Source organism: Cydia pomonella, chromosome 1, assembly GCF_033807575.1.
Source record: "Cydia pomonella isolate Wapato2018A chromosome 1, ilCydPomo1, whole genome shotgun sequence".
Lineage (NCBI taxonomy): Eukaryota > Metazoa > Arthropoda > Insecta > Lepidoptera > Tortricidae > Cydia > Cydia pomonella.
Window position 1 is genome coordinate 40,926,550 of NC_084703.1, and position 17,240 is coordinate 40,943,789.

The 17,240-nt window shown below is 34.8% G+C and overlaps 1 protein-coding gene across 9 annotated transcripts in view; it reads left to right on the top strand.

The window, feature by feature from the left end:
- Positions 1-168: 168 nt before the first annotated feature.
- The window catches only part of LOC133523561 (choline transporter-like 2), a 36,637-nt gene continuing 19,565 nt past the window's right edge, over positions 169-17,240 (top strand). For 2 of the 9 annotated variants that reach the window (XM_061859219.1, XM_061859277.1), the window contains exon 1: positions 11,285-11,409. Coding sequence is in view for 1 of the 9 variants with exons in the window: in XM_061859268.1 (XP_061715252.1) it covers positions 465-480 (16 nt within the window). In the remaining 8 variants the exon portion in view is untranslated. Of the gene's footprint in view, positions 481-11,281; positions 11,410-17,240 lie in introns of those variants that run through there. The other 7 variants (XM_061859228.1, XM_061859286.1, XM_061859268.1 and 4 more) reach the window with 6 other exon arrangements.

The window sequence follows — 17,240 nt, forward strand, 5'->3', positions numbered from 1 at the left end:
GCCAATTTATTTTTATTCTTCCTCTATAGTACTAATCCATTTGGATGGCTTATCCTGTTCATTTCCAGAAGTTATACACTGTAACACCATTGTCCAAGAGAGTGGACTAGAATGAATCAGAATGAGATTGCAATGCAAACCACACAGCGACATCAACAGCGAGCGAGCGGAGCGCTTGTAGATTCAGTTTAGTCTGGCGCGGCAGCTCCGCGCGACGAAACGCGTCTCCACTTGCCTCCCACTACAAATATAACTTATAAACTTTCACTTTCGTATAAACAAACAGGTTACATTGAAAACATTTAACTGGACTATTATTATACTAACAAATCGATACACGCTTAAGAAGTGGGAAGGAACTTACGAGGAAGTGACATTTGACAAACTATTTCTCAACAATGCACGAAAGTTGAAAAAACAGTGGTTCAGCGTTTGCCGTTAAGTGACGACCTCTAATTAGCACAATGGGAACGGACTATGGTAAGTTCTCGTTACGTTTATTTAACTACATTATCTATTCTAATACATTAGGATCACGATGCATTTGAGAAAGTCCGTATTTCAGACTTACCTGTAGGTTTTGGGCGCGCGCTTTTTCACAATTTTTTGCCTACCTACTTTTTAACTCGTGTCCTACCCCGCAGGCTTAAACTTAGAATTTGAATGACCTCCAGACATAAGTGTGGGCAGGAACAGGATATGATCCAGCCAGACCCACAACGCGATATGATTACACTAGCTGAAAAGATTTAGGAAACTATGTACAGTATTTAATTAGGAAGGTACACTATGTACGACAAGAGCGTGCAGTGCATGTGGCATGTCCGGTAATATTTTAAGACAACTAAGGAATTGAGATAAGTATGTAATAATATACTAATAACACGCGATACCAAAAAAACCCACACCAGTGTGATCATAACTACATAATTATAATCTGACGTGCACTTTCGCGACATTTCTATATTATTATTCACATTGCTTGGAGCCATCATCTTAATATAAAATTTCAATGGGTATATATTTTATCGCCGTACCTAAGCTATGTGAAAAATACTATAATGCTATGCGAATAATATGATAATAATGGAATGTGCGCTACTGTCTCCGCCCTCACTTAGCTCTAGCAGGTATGTAATAATGAAAGAGATTAACATAAGCGGTTTTCATTATAAGTACTATAAAAAAATACTGTTCGATTGGCAAGTATCGCACTCAATCATACCTTTGATTTTTAGTTATGCAATTTGAACTAAAACACAATAAGTAAAAATAGTACTACCACAGAATGAATAATAGTACTACCGTACATAAATGACACTTCCTCCCATTCTAATGTATGGCACTAACCCTTTCGGCTATTTAGGGTTGTTAAAATTCAAGTCATTATCTAATCTGTGGTTGTGCACGCAAAGGGGCGTCAAGTTGTGCCAACCCTAATAATTGTATAAAATGACTAGTAAAATATGCAATCTACAAACTGATCTATATTGTTTTCTCTATATACATGTTCAGACAAAAAAACCGCACAAGTGCGAGTGGAACTCGCCCACCGATGGTTCCGTACAAATTTAACAATTTTTTTATTTATTGTTTTTATTTTTTATAAATAATAGGATCCTCACTGTCTGTCTGTCTGTCATGGCCAATTTGGCTCAAGTCTACTCAACTTATGGGAGAGTTGACCAGGGGTGAGGGAGACTTGATCATACTTATGTTAAGTAGTGAACAAAGTATTGTATATAATAAAAAAAAACACTTTACAACAGTTTGAAATGCCATTTAAGTTGTCGTTTATATATTGATAATATTTTTTTATATATAAAGATATTTCTCTCTGTTTGAAGTGTAAGAAAGAAGATATTACTTGGCAAATTTCTAGATCAACGGGAAGTATTATATGAATTTTGATTCCCTTGAGTGTCTAAATGTACGTTTTTTGCGATGTAAACGGCTATATCTTTTTTTACGTTCACTTATAAGTTTAATTTTTCACAGCTTGAAGGGACTGTACACCTAAGTATATATGGTTTTATTTCAACTCGATACCTCCACGCGTTCCCGGGTTAAAGGGTCTTGGCAGACAGACGGACGGATGGACGGGAGCGGGACGGACAACAAGGTGATCCTATAAGGATTATTTTTTCCATTTGAGGTACGGAACCCTAAAATTAAAAACACAATATTATTGGTCGGTACCGGTACTCTATGTACGTAGGTACTTAGAATCGTGCGTAGAAGTCGAGCAGGCACCTGAAATTAAGGCAGTTGTAATAAATAGGTATAGAGGCTTAGAACTTTTGGTAGCATACGGTGGTTCTGAAATCCATGGAGTCGCAAAATTTCATATTTTCCAAGTCAAAGTTAATATTACATGTATATTTATATGGCCTAATATTGCCATAGACCGAGACGCGTGGATGAAAGAGAGGGAGGCCTTTGCCCAGCAGTGGGACACAACAAGCTTAATAAATAAATATTGTCATGTCATGTCATGCATCCACAAACGTATTATTTGTTAATATATTCATTCAGGTCGGGTCCACAAGTATCTGAAATTTTGCACTGGATTGAACCGTACAAAGATCTTATATACGACCACGAGAAATGTTTAGTAACGTGTGTGTCTTGTGAAGCCACCTCACGCAATTAAGACACACTTATATTAAAGCATGTCAACAGCATTCTAAAGAATACAAAATCTCACCAAAGCTCTTCGTTTATACAGAGCAGGCCGCGTAGCCAACGTTACAATCGTTAACGCTCCGTAGTGTAGCGTAGTCATCTCTCTCTATCACTGTTCCAAATTAGTGCGACTATGACAGTTGCGTTTCGTTCACCACGGAGCGTGAATGATATGCACGGCTACGCGGGCTGGATAGAACCGTATGAAGAGTTAGAGTATAGTACAGATCAGGCAGTTATATACTGTACTATGTGTGAAAGTTCTATCAATCGATTAAAAAAGGACAATGTCCTGTAACATGTTAATTCTGACAAGCATCAAAAGAAAACTGGAGTTATTGATCTCGGTTTGTTTCTGCTTACCTACAAAATTCCTTGCAACAGACTTCCAAGAATTTCAAAAATTAATTTAAAAATATTTCTGCCAATGTTCGAATAAAAGACTTCCAGACGAATCAACTTTGAGAATTTTTTATTATTTCCAAAAAAATTACACCCCAGTTATGGACAAAATAACTGGTGTATAAATTTGGGGTGTGGCTTTCTGTAGATGAAACACGCTATATATAGCTATGTAATTAAGCCATTCATGACTTTAGCAGTAAGTAAACATGGAACTCTGCGAATTTTTTTAAATGAATTGGAACTTTAATAAATTAAAAAAAAAAAGTTCTACCTTTATATTATTCGTTATTCGTCAATGAAGATGGTGGTGTATTTTTTATAGTTATTATTTATTTTATGAATTACATTAATGAGGATGAGTATGATTATGACTATAATTTTAAAGTTAACAACGACTCCATAGCTCACTTTAGTCTTACGGTGCTAAAAATACTCTAAATCCTGATCATGTAAATACCTAACAATAACAAACAGGAGTACCTTCGCAAAACGGGTTGCACGTCAATAAAAAAAGAAATAAATCAGAAGAAAGAAAGGAATAAGTAAGAAAGGAGTTTTCCGTTCTTAGTAAAAAGACGTACAACGCGTTTTGCGTCGTTTTAAAACAAAAACGTCTTAACACTCTCGGTGCCGTTGCCGGGCGCCCCGTATCCAGTACAAAATGAACACACATACTGATCAAGTTCACTTCAGTTTTCGTTGAATGTACTTAATAAAGCAACTATAGGTACTTATTTTTAAACCGTATCCGGCTGCCACGTGACTAGCTTAGTGTGAGGCCACAGGATATTGACAAATGTTACTAGGGTTTTTTCTTCTATATAAACATTGTTATAAACTCTACTTTCACGACTTTTTCTTATATTTTTTGGACCCACAGTTCAAACGTTACATGGGGAAAGGACATCTATTTAATCTTGAACAGTCTAACTCTTCTAGAATTAGTTAGATACTTTTGACATGAAACCGGATCCGTTACACTTTTGATGCTGACTGTACTTAATATGGATTTAAAAAGGGAAATTGCATTTTGTCAGCATCAACAGTAGTGAATGAAACCCTCGCCAAAAGTATCTGCCACCATGTAGTATGTATTATTACGACAGTTTGCGTTCAAAAGTATCTGTATAATGGTTCTCTGTCTCAGTCTTATTGTTCTACATATAGAGACAAGACATATCTAGCCGTACAGTGTTTAATAGCATTAATCTAACATGAACATTGTGTATATGTATAGTATCTAAAAAGAAAAGCCAACTGATATGATATACATAATAGGCGTCGATAAACAACGCCATTAACTTTTACGACTACTATGGAACCAAGTCCGAAATCACGAAAAAAATGGCTGTTTCAATACATTTTTGCTATTCTACGATTTCAGGGTAGGTCTCTTATTAAAAGTTACTGAGTATGACCTATTATACAAAGTTCCCACGAGGAGCCCGAGATATTTTTTTTGTTTATTTTTATTTGATTTTTTGTATCTATTTGTACAGAAAATGTTAACGCTATTTGTAAAACTGTAACTCAAAAAGAAATTGTACGTTTTTTTTGTAAAATTTATTTCTTGCAAAGTGTTACTTGTCACTTTTTGACATCTATCAATAAGGATATTAGTATGGAAGGTAGAGGCAAGGAACAGAAACTCCTTAGGCAGAATTGCTGCAAGTGTCCAGCGTCAGCTATAAATAATAGTTCCAAATCTCTCCAGAATAGCGCTAGAGTAGCTAAGAACCTAGGCGTTATTGACGGAGTGAAGTGCGCTGTCTATGAGTATGATTAGATTTTTTTCTCAAGTATTCTAGGTATTGGAGCGCCACCTATTTATGGTTTTTTGTCGGACATTTTTTAGTATATGGAGATTTTGTTCCTTGCCTCTACCTTCCATAGATATTAGGACTAGTTCCCATAGTGGCAACAGCGTAATATGTAAATAGGACATTTTAGTCTTTAAATATGATCAGGAATATACTGTTAAAATCTCTAGCAACGCTCACGGGCACCGTGTATATTCACATAGCAAAATATTGCATGTTACGTGTTTTTTTTTATTCCTATAATTTCAAGGGTGCATTCCTGAGCTAAAATTAAGTAACTTTCTCAAAGACACCAGTATTCAAATTAACTCCAGTTCGGAGATAATCAATAATTTATTTTTATCTTATAAGGCCCTTACGAGCTTATACACTTGGGTTAGGGCCAGTTTACATATGAATTAGTGTTCAGTACGAGATCATACATTTGCTACTAAACGTAAGTCCTATCTCGGACGACTGATGTTCAAAATGACATTGATATGTCACAGTTTTCAATTGTTTGGATTAATTAAATGTAATGCCCGTATTACAACAACGCTATATGCAACATTTCATTACTTTTTATAAAAATTAAAAAATATATAAAAAAAATTTTTTTTTTTTGGAAATTAACTATGCCATTTAGTTTCCTTAAAAGTACTTACGGAGTTAACGGAATTCAATAAAAACACGGTGTATATGTCAAATTGTATCTTTGAGTCGGATTTATAGTAGTGGTGGTTTTTCAGAAGTTATAAATTGACTAAAGTAATGGTAAATTTTACTGCCAAAACTTATTGATAGGGCTAGCCCAAAACAGACCGAGGAAAGACTTGGAAGAACAAGACCTATGTCTTTAGGAAATGGATTGTCCTATATACTCATCACCATCAATATCTATTAGTAATAGCGTATGAAATGAGTAATACTTAGTATAAAACGCATAAAAGAGGAAAAGCGATTGCTAAATGTAAGTACGATAAGGAAAGTGAACAAACAAAGAGTCGGAACGCAATGGAAGACCATAATTATGACAAGGACAATGCGGCAGAGTTTTACAAACCGAATATGACTCACTCACACGTTTATCGCAAGTGGGTTTCATGCCAAGCATATGGCAATGTCACTATCACTTGCCATATATAAAAAATAATAAAAAAATATATTAAGACATTATTATACAAATTGACTAAGTCCTACATTAAGCTCTATAAGGCTTGTGTTTTAGGTATACAACGATATATATAATATATACATATTTATAAATATTTAAATACATAGAAAACAGTCATGACTTAGGAACAAATATCCGTGCTCATCACACGAATGAAGCCGATGGTCCCGGGTTCAAATCCTGGTAAGGGCATCGGCTTCATAGGCAGGGTCACTACCCACTGGGCCGGACAGATCGTCATATAATATATATATAATAGAAAGAGATGCAATGCAAGTTGGATATACATGGCCAAAATTGTGTTGTTAATGTGCTGTTATTTGTTGTTGTAAACACAGTCCAGTCAGTAGTTTGATCCTCCTTCGACTTCTTTTTAGGGTTCCGTACCAAAACAGTATAAAAGGAACCCTGCGTTGGAATGGTGCGGCTCTGTCTGTCTGTCCATCCGTCAGTCCGTCTGTCACACTGCTAAATAATTATCTTGAGAACTACTATTGATTTGAAATTAGGAATAGTTATGAAGAACACTAACCCAGACACATTGAAAGTGTTTTGTTTTTATTTTTATTAACTATGGAAAATGCCTAATCCAATATGAAGAGGGGGCAAAATTCCAGTTACTAGGTCAAGTGGGGTATCATTTGAAAGAGCTCAAATTGAACATTCTAAAACAACTTTTTTTCATAGTGAAAAAAAAGTTTTTGAAGGAAAATGTGAAACAAATACCATTCCCCCTATCTCCGAAGTTTACCAACGAAAAATTATATTTTTTTACATAAAATGAACGTTATCATTAATATTACAGGAAAAACGTAATCTCATCTCTATTTTGATAAATTTCTTTTTCATTATCAAAAGCTTTGCTAGTGTTTATTATGCTTAAAATTACACTATACACTTCTGTCAAGCAAAACAAAAAAATTTGAAATCGGTTCACATGATCTGAAAAACCAATATAGGTACATACACGTCCACGTAAATTATTTAGTAAATTTGCGGATAGATGGCGCTGTACACAACTAGTGTAGTGAAACTATACTTTTGGGCAAAAGTCTTTCGTGTTTATAGTTATATGAGATAGGTAGGTAATTGAAAGTTAGTGCGGAACTCTCGGTGTTCGAGTTAAACAAACTCGAACTTGACCGTGCTTCTCCGGTTGCATAATAATTTATTTCAAAGGCTTCTTTGGCAAACTATTCACTATAATTGCCACAGACATCGGTTTTTACAAAAGCCACAGATGCTACCTAATCTTTCAATCCTCTCAAAGAGGTAACAAAAAAAAACGGCCAAGTGCGAGTCGGACTCGCCCATGAAGGGTTCCGTACCATTTATGACGTATTAAAAAAAAACTACTTACTAGATCTCGTTCAAACCAACTTTCGGTGGAAGTCTGCATGGTAATGTATATCATATATTTTTTTTAGATTTTTCATTCTGTTATTTTAGAAGTTACGGGGGGGAGGGACACATTTTACCACTTTGGAAGTGTCTCTCGCGCAAACTATTCAGTATAGAAAAAAAATGATATTAGAAACCTCAATATCATTTTTAAAGACCTATCCATACTCGTAGATACCCCACACGTATGGGTTTGATGAAAAAATATTTTTTAAGTTTCAGTTCTCTAAGTCTAAGTATGGGGAACCCCCACAATTTATTGTTTTTTTTTTCTATTTTCGTGTAAAAATCTTAATGCGGTTCATAAAATACATGTACTTACCAAGTTTGAACAGTATAGGTCTTATAGTTTCGGAAAAAAGTGGTTGTGACAAAATCGGACAGACAGACGGACATGACGAATCTATAAGGGTTCCGTTTTTTGCCATTTGGCTAGGGAACCCTAAAAAGTATGCCTTATTGGGATAAATCCGTCCGGCTTACTCACGAAATATTCATAGATAACATCCTCACCTAGATTACGGAATTATGTTGCAGTTATGTTATATTAGGGACAACTCATAGTACGAGCACGTTTTGTGATGAGACAGAGTGCACTCGGCGCGATAAGCGATAGAATGACGTTATAATTAACACAACGTGTTGGGTTTCCCCTAGATATGTTAACTAGATCACATTTAACATGATTCATAAATAACATTGATTTCAATTGGTTTGTATTTCAACTAATCACTGTACTTCATCAAAGATCTAATATATGATATGATAGCTAATTGTGGAAGTGCCATCTATCTGAATTAAGTACTTCTGTTAATGTGCGGAAAGAAATGGTTGGTTGCTATAATAATATATTTGCTCTACTTTAGGGGAAATTTTAATATTTTGTAAACTGTTCATTATTCAATATTAAGACGAAATGATATTAAGAAAAACATCTTACCTAATATAAGTACATTTATCGGTAAATCAACATTATGAAATATTGTTGTAAGTATTATTTAGATATATTATTTAATGTCTGACGTAGCAATTATATATTCAGAATATATATTCAATTTCGTTTAACTAAGTATATAAATAATAACATAAAATATAATATTTGAATATAATTTATATAATAAACGATAAGTCATTTTAGTGAATTGGAGCATACCCACCGGGGAGCAAGGTAAGTGTTTGAAGAGGCACGACAAACGACTCAATTATTTTCGCTCCATGTAGCAAAAGCTCAAAGTTTTGCGATGCAGTTAGTTTAGTTTACTAAAAGAACACATGATTTTGTTTTAGAATGATTAACCCGGCAGATTTTAAAGGTGTATTCTCGACCGCATTTAGAGAGTTAAATCTCATACAAAGTGTTCTGAAATCTGTCTTGTTTTAGATATACTGACAACTCTTGGGAAAATTTTTGTTTGTGTAATAATTTTTGTTTTTGGTTGCCAGAGCTCAACGAGGGGGGGGGGGGGGGTTTAGGGTCGGCAACGCGCATGTAACTCCTCTGCAGTTGCAGGCGTACATAGGCTACGAAGACTGCTTACCATCAGGCGGGCCGTATGCTTGATTGCCACCGACGTAGTATAAATAACTCTGCGAAAAACGCCATTTTAGCTGCGATGCTGCCATAATGTGACTTGGTTTAGACATACCTACTGCCAAACATTAAAGTTTTAAAGAAAACTCTATCTGTAAATGAGCCATTTGCGCCCAGATGTAATAAGATATAACGTATCGTGTGCAGAACACACAAACACATACACAATTTTATTTGCCGAATTTGGCCACATTTTAAGCTCCTTATGACCTCAGAATAGCGTGGTTTAATATCTGTAGTTTTGTGACCAATTTTATAATGTGGGTTTATGTGACTAACAAGAGAAACCATTTTTGAATCTACGTGAATTATTAAATTGAAATGCAGAAACACACAATAGTAGGTACTTAACCGTAGGGTTGGGCGCGGATGTTAAGGTCGTCTCTCCTCATTTCATAGTAATAAATGAGTGTGGACATAGGTATTCTGCTTTAATCAAATCAAATCTGGCGTCGAGCACAAACGGTAACCATGATTACATTCCTTGGATATTAACTACTGCAACAGATGATGGAGACGTGCAACTTGCCAGTCCTGCGTGCGATCTCGTTCATTCATCATAATGCACGTAATACTCTTAACCTGAGGTATTTTTTTGTGTAAAGAAACATTTTAAAGGTTTTATTTATTTATTTATTTATAATCGGCTTTAATTTTCTTTCGTTTTACTATCTTATCGAATGAATGCATGAGTTTCACACGTGGACGTGCAAGGGATGGAATGTTCCAAAGAGTTGGAAAAACTTCTTGGATTTTATGAAAAATTATGATTTATAAAGGAAGTTTCATTTCGTTTCAAATAGAAAATTATTAAAAGGATAAATCTTTAGCCCTTTTGGAAAATTTGGGTGCCATTAAAGTTTTATTTATAATCTTCGGTGATAGGGATCAATTACGACACGGGTAAATATAGTAATACCTACACAGTTACACAGTAGATACGTGTATTAGGCGTGTGCCCACGGTAGCGTGGTTCCATAAAACCGCAACAATTCACCGTAAATTATAAACGCGCGATGCTGGGCGAGGACCTTAATGCCTGACACTAACAGCTAGATTCCAATGTTTGATGCACCGATGTTGTTTCTAACTGGCCTTGTATTCCCAACGCTTGCCCATTCAGATGAGCTAGTTTAACTTTGATCTCAAAATGTGTAACTATAGCACGTAGCTGGAGCAACACTTATATTGGTTATCTTGAGTGTGTGCACGGATGTTGGAATAGTCCTGAATGCCGCCGGACGGTGATCACACCGCGGGACGTAAATAAAGATACCGTCAGCCATTCACACATTGATCATACGATTAGTACACATTAGCCGGAGACCACAATGCACAACTGTGTTCTATTTAATAGGTGTGTTTTTCTACGGTTAAACCAAACCACTCTAGGGTAGATACTCGCTAATACAAAGCTAGAATGATGATGATTGATTATATATAATAATTCACATATTTATAGTTATAAGTTAAGAAGTGCATATTAAATGCACTTACACTAGAAAAAATGCTTAAGTCTTAAGACCTGTGCACACCGGATGCGTAGTGTAGGTAATAGGTACAATGAGAATAATAAATATCAATGTCGTCACAAACATCATAAAACTGTAACCTAATTAGGAAAAGGACTAACCCAAAGTTAAGTAAATATCATTGATTGTAAAAAAGGTGTGGACATTTTCGTCATAACTAGAATTTGGGTATACCTACAGGTACAGGCACAGATCAAGAATATTTTTTCATTTCTTAAGCTAATGTACATGCAAGCATTTTGATCTTACAGATTTGTTTAAAGAACTTTGAATGTAACCTACAATCAATTCTTCCGGGCACATATGAATATGAAAGAAATTATTTCATTCAAATCAAATAAATCCTAAAATCTCCACTAAATACTATATTTAACTTTTTATGACACTTTAAACTTACATAACAATAATGGACTTTGCTCCATAAATTTTAGAAAAAGTACCTTATGGAAATAAATTTAATAATATAACAGTTTTATAATTACACATACAATCATTTACAATCACATACTTCACATTATAGGTACCTACACAATTTTTCTTAACTTAAAATACAATCCGTTTAGAGTTAATGGTTATCCTCTAGACTCAATTAATGTCAATTAGTTTTAATATAATCTGTTAAACCGCAGTCTCTAGTCGAGGTGACTCGTGTGAAATGTTCTTTATTCTGCCCGCTCACGTACCTCGTGCACAAGCGAATCAGTCTTCGACGTGACTTTATTGGGTACACATGTCCCATAGCAATAAAAAACATAAACAGTGATTCAGTGAATCGGAATAAGTAGTGAATTCGATGTGGCCGGGGAGTTAAGGAATTCATAAGTCTGGATAATTTGTTATTTTACAATAGATTTTCAATTAAATATGATAAGTAGTTGGTATTATTTATAATTATCGCATTATTTATTCGTTTGCAAAATGTTATCATTCGATCTCTATATCGCCCGTAACTGTCACATAAGTTCGTTTTTTTTTTGTTTATCCTGTTTTCTTCTACAAGCGATCCTAAATTACAAATGTGTGAGCGAGAAATGTCCCATTTCTAAATATACGTAACGCACGATACGTTACCCACATTATTTATGTCGGGGATATTATTAAAACTAGGTAGTTAGGCGATCACTATTGCTGTTTCTAAACTACTATGTTTCATATGTTTGTATACAAATTACACGTGTTGTACCTAGCTTATGCACGTGCCTACAGTCAGCTTCGAAAGTTCGTGTATAGGCACTTTGCGAGAAATATAGGTTTGATAAAAAAAATTGTTAAAGGTTTCTGAGATCTACCTGCCTATAATATTTACCTAGACGTTAAGATAAAAATTATTGTTTACTTTACCTATGCGTGGCCTTGTCGTAAGCCTCTTTTGACGTAAAAACATACCTTACCTTCTAAAAGTATACTTGTATCTATTTGTTCAATGACGTAACTTATGATGGCGACTCAAGTTTACACCGCGATTGTAAGTCATATTTTAATGTCATGTTACCAACAGCTGATGATTAGATACAAATATTACCGCATTTCTTATGTACATTCGTGTAAGTTATGGAAACTATAGAATAGTTTATGTTATACGTAGTTATTAAACTTATTAGGTGCAAATAAAAACTACTGCTTAAGGCACCTAAACTCAAAGACTTTATATTGGTCCATTTCTAAGCAGAGATAACAAAAATATAAAATTGCTAAAATACCTTTCCGAGAAAAACGTGTGTTGTGGATATAATATTTACCCTGCCCCCCTAATAAGTATAATAGATACACACATATAAATACTGACATATCTACAAATTCTACATAGAAATTATACATATCTCAGGCTCTGTGTATAGGGTTAAAAAGATGGGATACGAAAATATTTTAGTAGCAAGCGTTGTCACTAAAATTAGTATCATTGATACCAATTACTAACGTACCTAAGTGGGCTCTTGCTGGGTTTCCAAAATTGTTATTGATTCTAATAGAGAATGCTCGCTCACGGCAATAACTCTGGCTAAACCATTACAAGTACAAAATGTAATTTTTGTCTAAGTAGTTATTCGGAACTACCCGGCGTTCAGAAATATCTCTGTTCTCTGATAATCTTACTTATAGGCAAACCCAATCAGTCAATTTACCTATAAACAAAACCACAAAGTAAAACCCCCGCGATACCAGGCTTCGTCATCCGATTGCTATGGTCTCTTCATATTGTTTTGTCAAAAATTGTATTGATGTTATTAATTTTAATATATCCTGCAGAAACTAGGTACAGTCAATAATGCTAATGTACTTCTTACTGTGCGAGCCGCGAGCCGTAACAAATGTCGATTGGTAGAAAATTCAAGGAAAATTACGGGTTACAGACTCTGCACGAGTGGTTCCCTAATTAAAAAGGTCATTGCCTTAATCGTCTGTGCCCATGACTTGCAAAATATATGTAGGTACACTGTGGGTACTTTTTAAGGAAGAGCATACATGATTTTAGTAGGTTTTTTTTAGATGTGTGTAGCTTCTTGCAAAAGGCTACTATAATTGTTGGCAATGACGCGCAGATTTGTCAAATCTAACCTCAAATTACATGACAATACGAGTCAAGGAACGCGTTTCATGAAAGACACGATCTATAAAGTGACAATTAGTAATCAACCTCAGTAATATCCGAGACAGTTGCCTGAAAAAGTCACATTCAAAAGTCGGGTTCTAAGCAGAGACATGTCAGTCGCTTCGCTTGACAGACAGATGAAGTGTGCGAAAGGGAAGCCATGACGTATATGAACAAGCCATAAGTGCAAAAGAGGCAGACTACATATGAGAAAACGTAACCAATTTTGAGTTCGAAGGCGGCCGAGGCGGCCAAAATCATATTGCCGTATTTTTTAACGTGAAAAATATAAGCGAATCGAAAAGAAAATTATACATTAAGTAATTTAGTGACGATGGTGTCATGTTGTGTGCCGGGTTGTAGTATTTCAGGGCCAAAAAACCCAGGAAAATACTCATTTCACAGGTAATTATGATATTCCTAGCGAAATTTTCGTAACGATATTTTATCACATTAACAGCATAAAAAGTGTAAAAAAACCAATTATAACAGTTCATTATAAGTTTTTCTTCAATTGTGTGTTAATATTTCATCATATTAGTCAATAATTTAGAATATTTTGTGTAAAAACCTAAACTGTTACTTTACGCTAGGGCTTGACAAAATGTTCATATGACTGTATCGATAACTTGTCGGTATATTAGTAGGTATGGAATTAGTTGTTCACAAGACATCATTAAGATATTACCTTTATAACCGACTTAAAATAATAACGATTGTTATAATACCTTTTTTAAACGTGTACATGTTTAGCGATAAATTTAAACTTCACTTTCCAACACAGTACTTACATTTTAACCACTTTTCCACGGCTTTGCCGCCAACACAAGGAAACACAAGACAGCGTATACTTGTACACAGCGTATACACATCCAACCCAAGTTGTCAGCAGGAAAAGGCGCGAAATTCAAATTTTCTTTGGTAAGTCAACTCTTTACGAACACATTTTCAAACAACTTCAACTTTATCATTTTCAACTTTTTCAAACACATTTGAAAAAGTAGTCGATAAAGCAGTTAAACATCGATAGATTATTAATATGTTGTAACATGACATCACTATTTTTGTTCGCACATAGACAATTTACGCACACACTTGCATTTCATTTTTGGTCACACTTTCCAAGTTTGACAGTCGTTCTATACTATCCTATTTCTATGGTTCTAAGGATAACAAGGGACTTCCTAATCCCAGCGAAGTGAAGACTCACTTGAAACAATTTGCACGAACAATCTCGTAATTAACGGTTGAGAGTAAGAACCTTTGTTAGAACCTGGTCGTTGCCCCTGCTTTATAAACTAGCAAACAAAGTAACAAGCAATAATATGAGAAATACCCCGTTTGGTGACGGGTGCAATTTGGTTTACCGTTTAAAAATTCCGAGGACAAGTAAGAAGCAGCAGCTGACATACAGACTATTTGTCTTACAAAAGAGAGCCATTCGTTATATACGTATGACACCGTAAGATTGTGCACCCGTTACTTTATAATCTAACGTAGGTTAGGTTAGTTTGTAATCTAACTACCGTCAGTTTATAATGTTACTAGCGAAATTAAAACTGACGAGTGTTTACAATTTTACGGTGACATATATACATATAAGGTCACTGTGGGCAAGACCGTCTACAAGGCAAGTCCGTCAACACATTATAACTCTTGAATTAGAAAGCGTTTGCCGCTTTGGCGTCGAGTTTATAAGTCAGTTTTTCGCGCTAGTTCCCTCACTCTAAAACAGATGGCGCTGTGACAACGAACTTCAGAGCAATCCGCGTAAACAAGTCATTACGTGTATGGAACTCGAAGTGATAGTGCGACAGTCTTTGCAAATAAAATTGTTAAAAATAGTTTGTGATCAGATTTTGCACCAGAACTTGACTACGTAAGTAATATAAGACCCGGCAATCTTTATTATGTGTTTAAATTATAAGATATTGGCTTAGTTTTGTAATTATACGTTCCATCATTCATCACATTAAAATTTTGCTAAGTTGGAAAGTCCGTCTACTATGCACAAGGCAAGTCCGTCATATGCCGGACTTTCCTTGAATCAGAGGTTACCAACTGTTAAATGGCTTCAATATTATTTATTGCGATTTTATAAGGTTACTACAGATACGCATTTTTACGACATTGCGTATGATGTTTGTGTTTTGTATTTATTAACAATTTTAATCTCGAAACTAGTAAAGAAATGTGTTCTTTATCCTCAGCACTATGTAACCGAAAATACAAATAAGAAAATACCTATTAAGTAAATAAATGAATAAATATTGGCCGCAAGCTAAGCATAGCTTAGCTTTTACTATTGATGCTAGGCGACGACATATAGAAATTCATATAGATAAATATATAAAAAACAAACATGACTGAAGGAACAAATATCTGTGTAGATTATACAAGCAAATGCCCCTACCGGGATTCGGGCCTTCATATGTTATATTATTATACCTATGACACATATTATTACCCTTTTTACTCCTCTTGAATTTTAGAATACGGTTGTACAGTCATATTTTCTTGATAGTTTTGAAGATTAAAATCACTGCAGCCATACGAGTCCATACGTATTTTTTATTTCGGAACATTTATTGTACTTATCGTGATTTAGGCGATTTGCCTACACCGTGATACAAGGTTACGCGCCACGCCAACGCTGTACAGCGTGTGCCACGCCGCTATGTGACGTGGGTTCTTCGCCTTACTTATCCTGAAAATTTACGTATGTAGGGTACCTACTTGTGTTATGGAATTTGATTTACCAATCACTATTTGATTTAAACTTGCTACTCCTATGAGCTTATTTATGTAACCCTCTTTGATCTCCGTAAATTTAAAACAACGAGTAAATTTAAAATGACTATTGGTATTTTATTTGAGAAGAAAAAAAATAAGTACGTATAATTATTTTCCAGAAAAGGTTTACCACCCCATTTACGTAGTATATGCCGGACTTACCTTTTAATAAGAAAAATTGTGTTTATTTCGAATCTAAACCCTATATTAACAAGTTTAGAGTACACTTTTCATTGTCTGGTTTCATTCTTTGTAAGGATTCTAATACGAACACATAAGCACCCATAGTATGGCTGATAACGTTACTAGACGGACTTACCTTAAACTACACGGGAAGTCCGTCTACTCGCCGAATTTTTAAAAATACTATTGTTTTTGCTTAATTAATGATTAAAATGATCTGTCACTATAGCTTAATTATTATATATGAAATTCTTCATCGTATGTGATTACAAGCGGTCACGTAAGTGAATAATTAACGGAGCTAGAATACTCCAATGTAAAAAATAAATAAAGTATGCCGGTCTTGCCCACAGTCACCTTAACTTAAGAGTACGTGAAAGAGAACTTTTCAAAGAAATTAATATTTTATCTATGATAGTATTATTTATGTTGTTAAGAATCTAGACTGCTTCACTAAGAATTCAGATGTCCATAACTATGACACTAGAAATAAAAACAAGCTTTCTATCAGAAAGTTTCGTGTCCGCTAAGTACAAAAGCCATTCGTTGGGCAATGTATTCATTTTTATACCAAGTTACCTGACGATGCTTTAAGATTATAAGAAGCATCTGTCATTGCCACACCCGATATGGGTATCATGTATTGAGACAATTTTATTGTTACCTGAGACCTGACATATGAACATACATGTAAGCAATTAAAATTAAATAAATATTTAAAAAAAAAACCCTTGCCAGCTCTTAAGAATTACTTAAAAAGTAATTGATGTTGAAGGCTTATTACATAATCGAGGACTACTTGACAGACAAACATGCATGATCCAAACCTAAACTGTAAAACAAGTAGCAATTAAATTCATTTTACAGTACATATGGTGCTACTTTTCCGCACTAGTGCGTAAATTAGCACATTATGTAACTATGTCGAAAATTTAAAGGGACATATGTACTGTAAAACGTTGTACGATACATGTGCGAATGCGAATAGGCAATTCGCAACTCGTGTCGATTTAAAACACTTCCTTCGGTCGTGTTTTAATTTATCGCCACTCGTTTCGAATTTCCTATTTTTCGCACTTGTATCGTA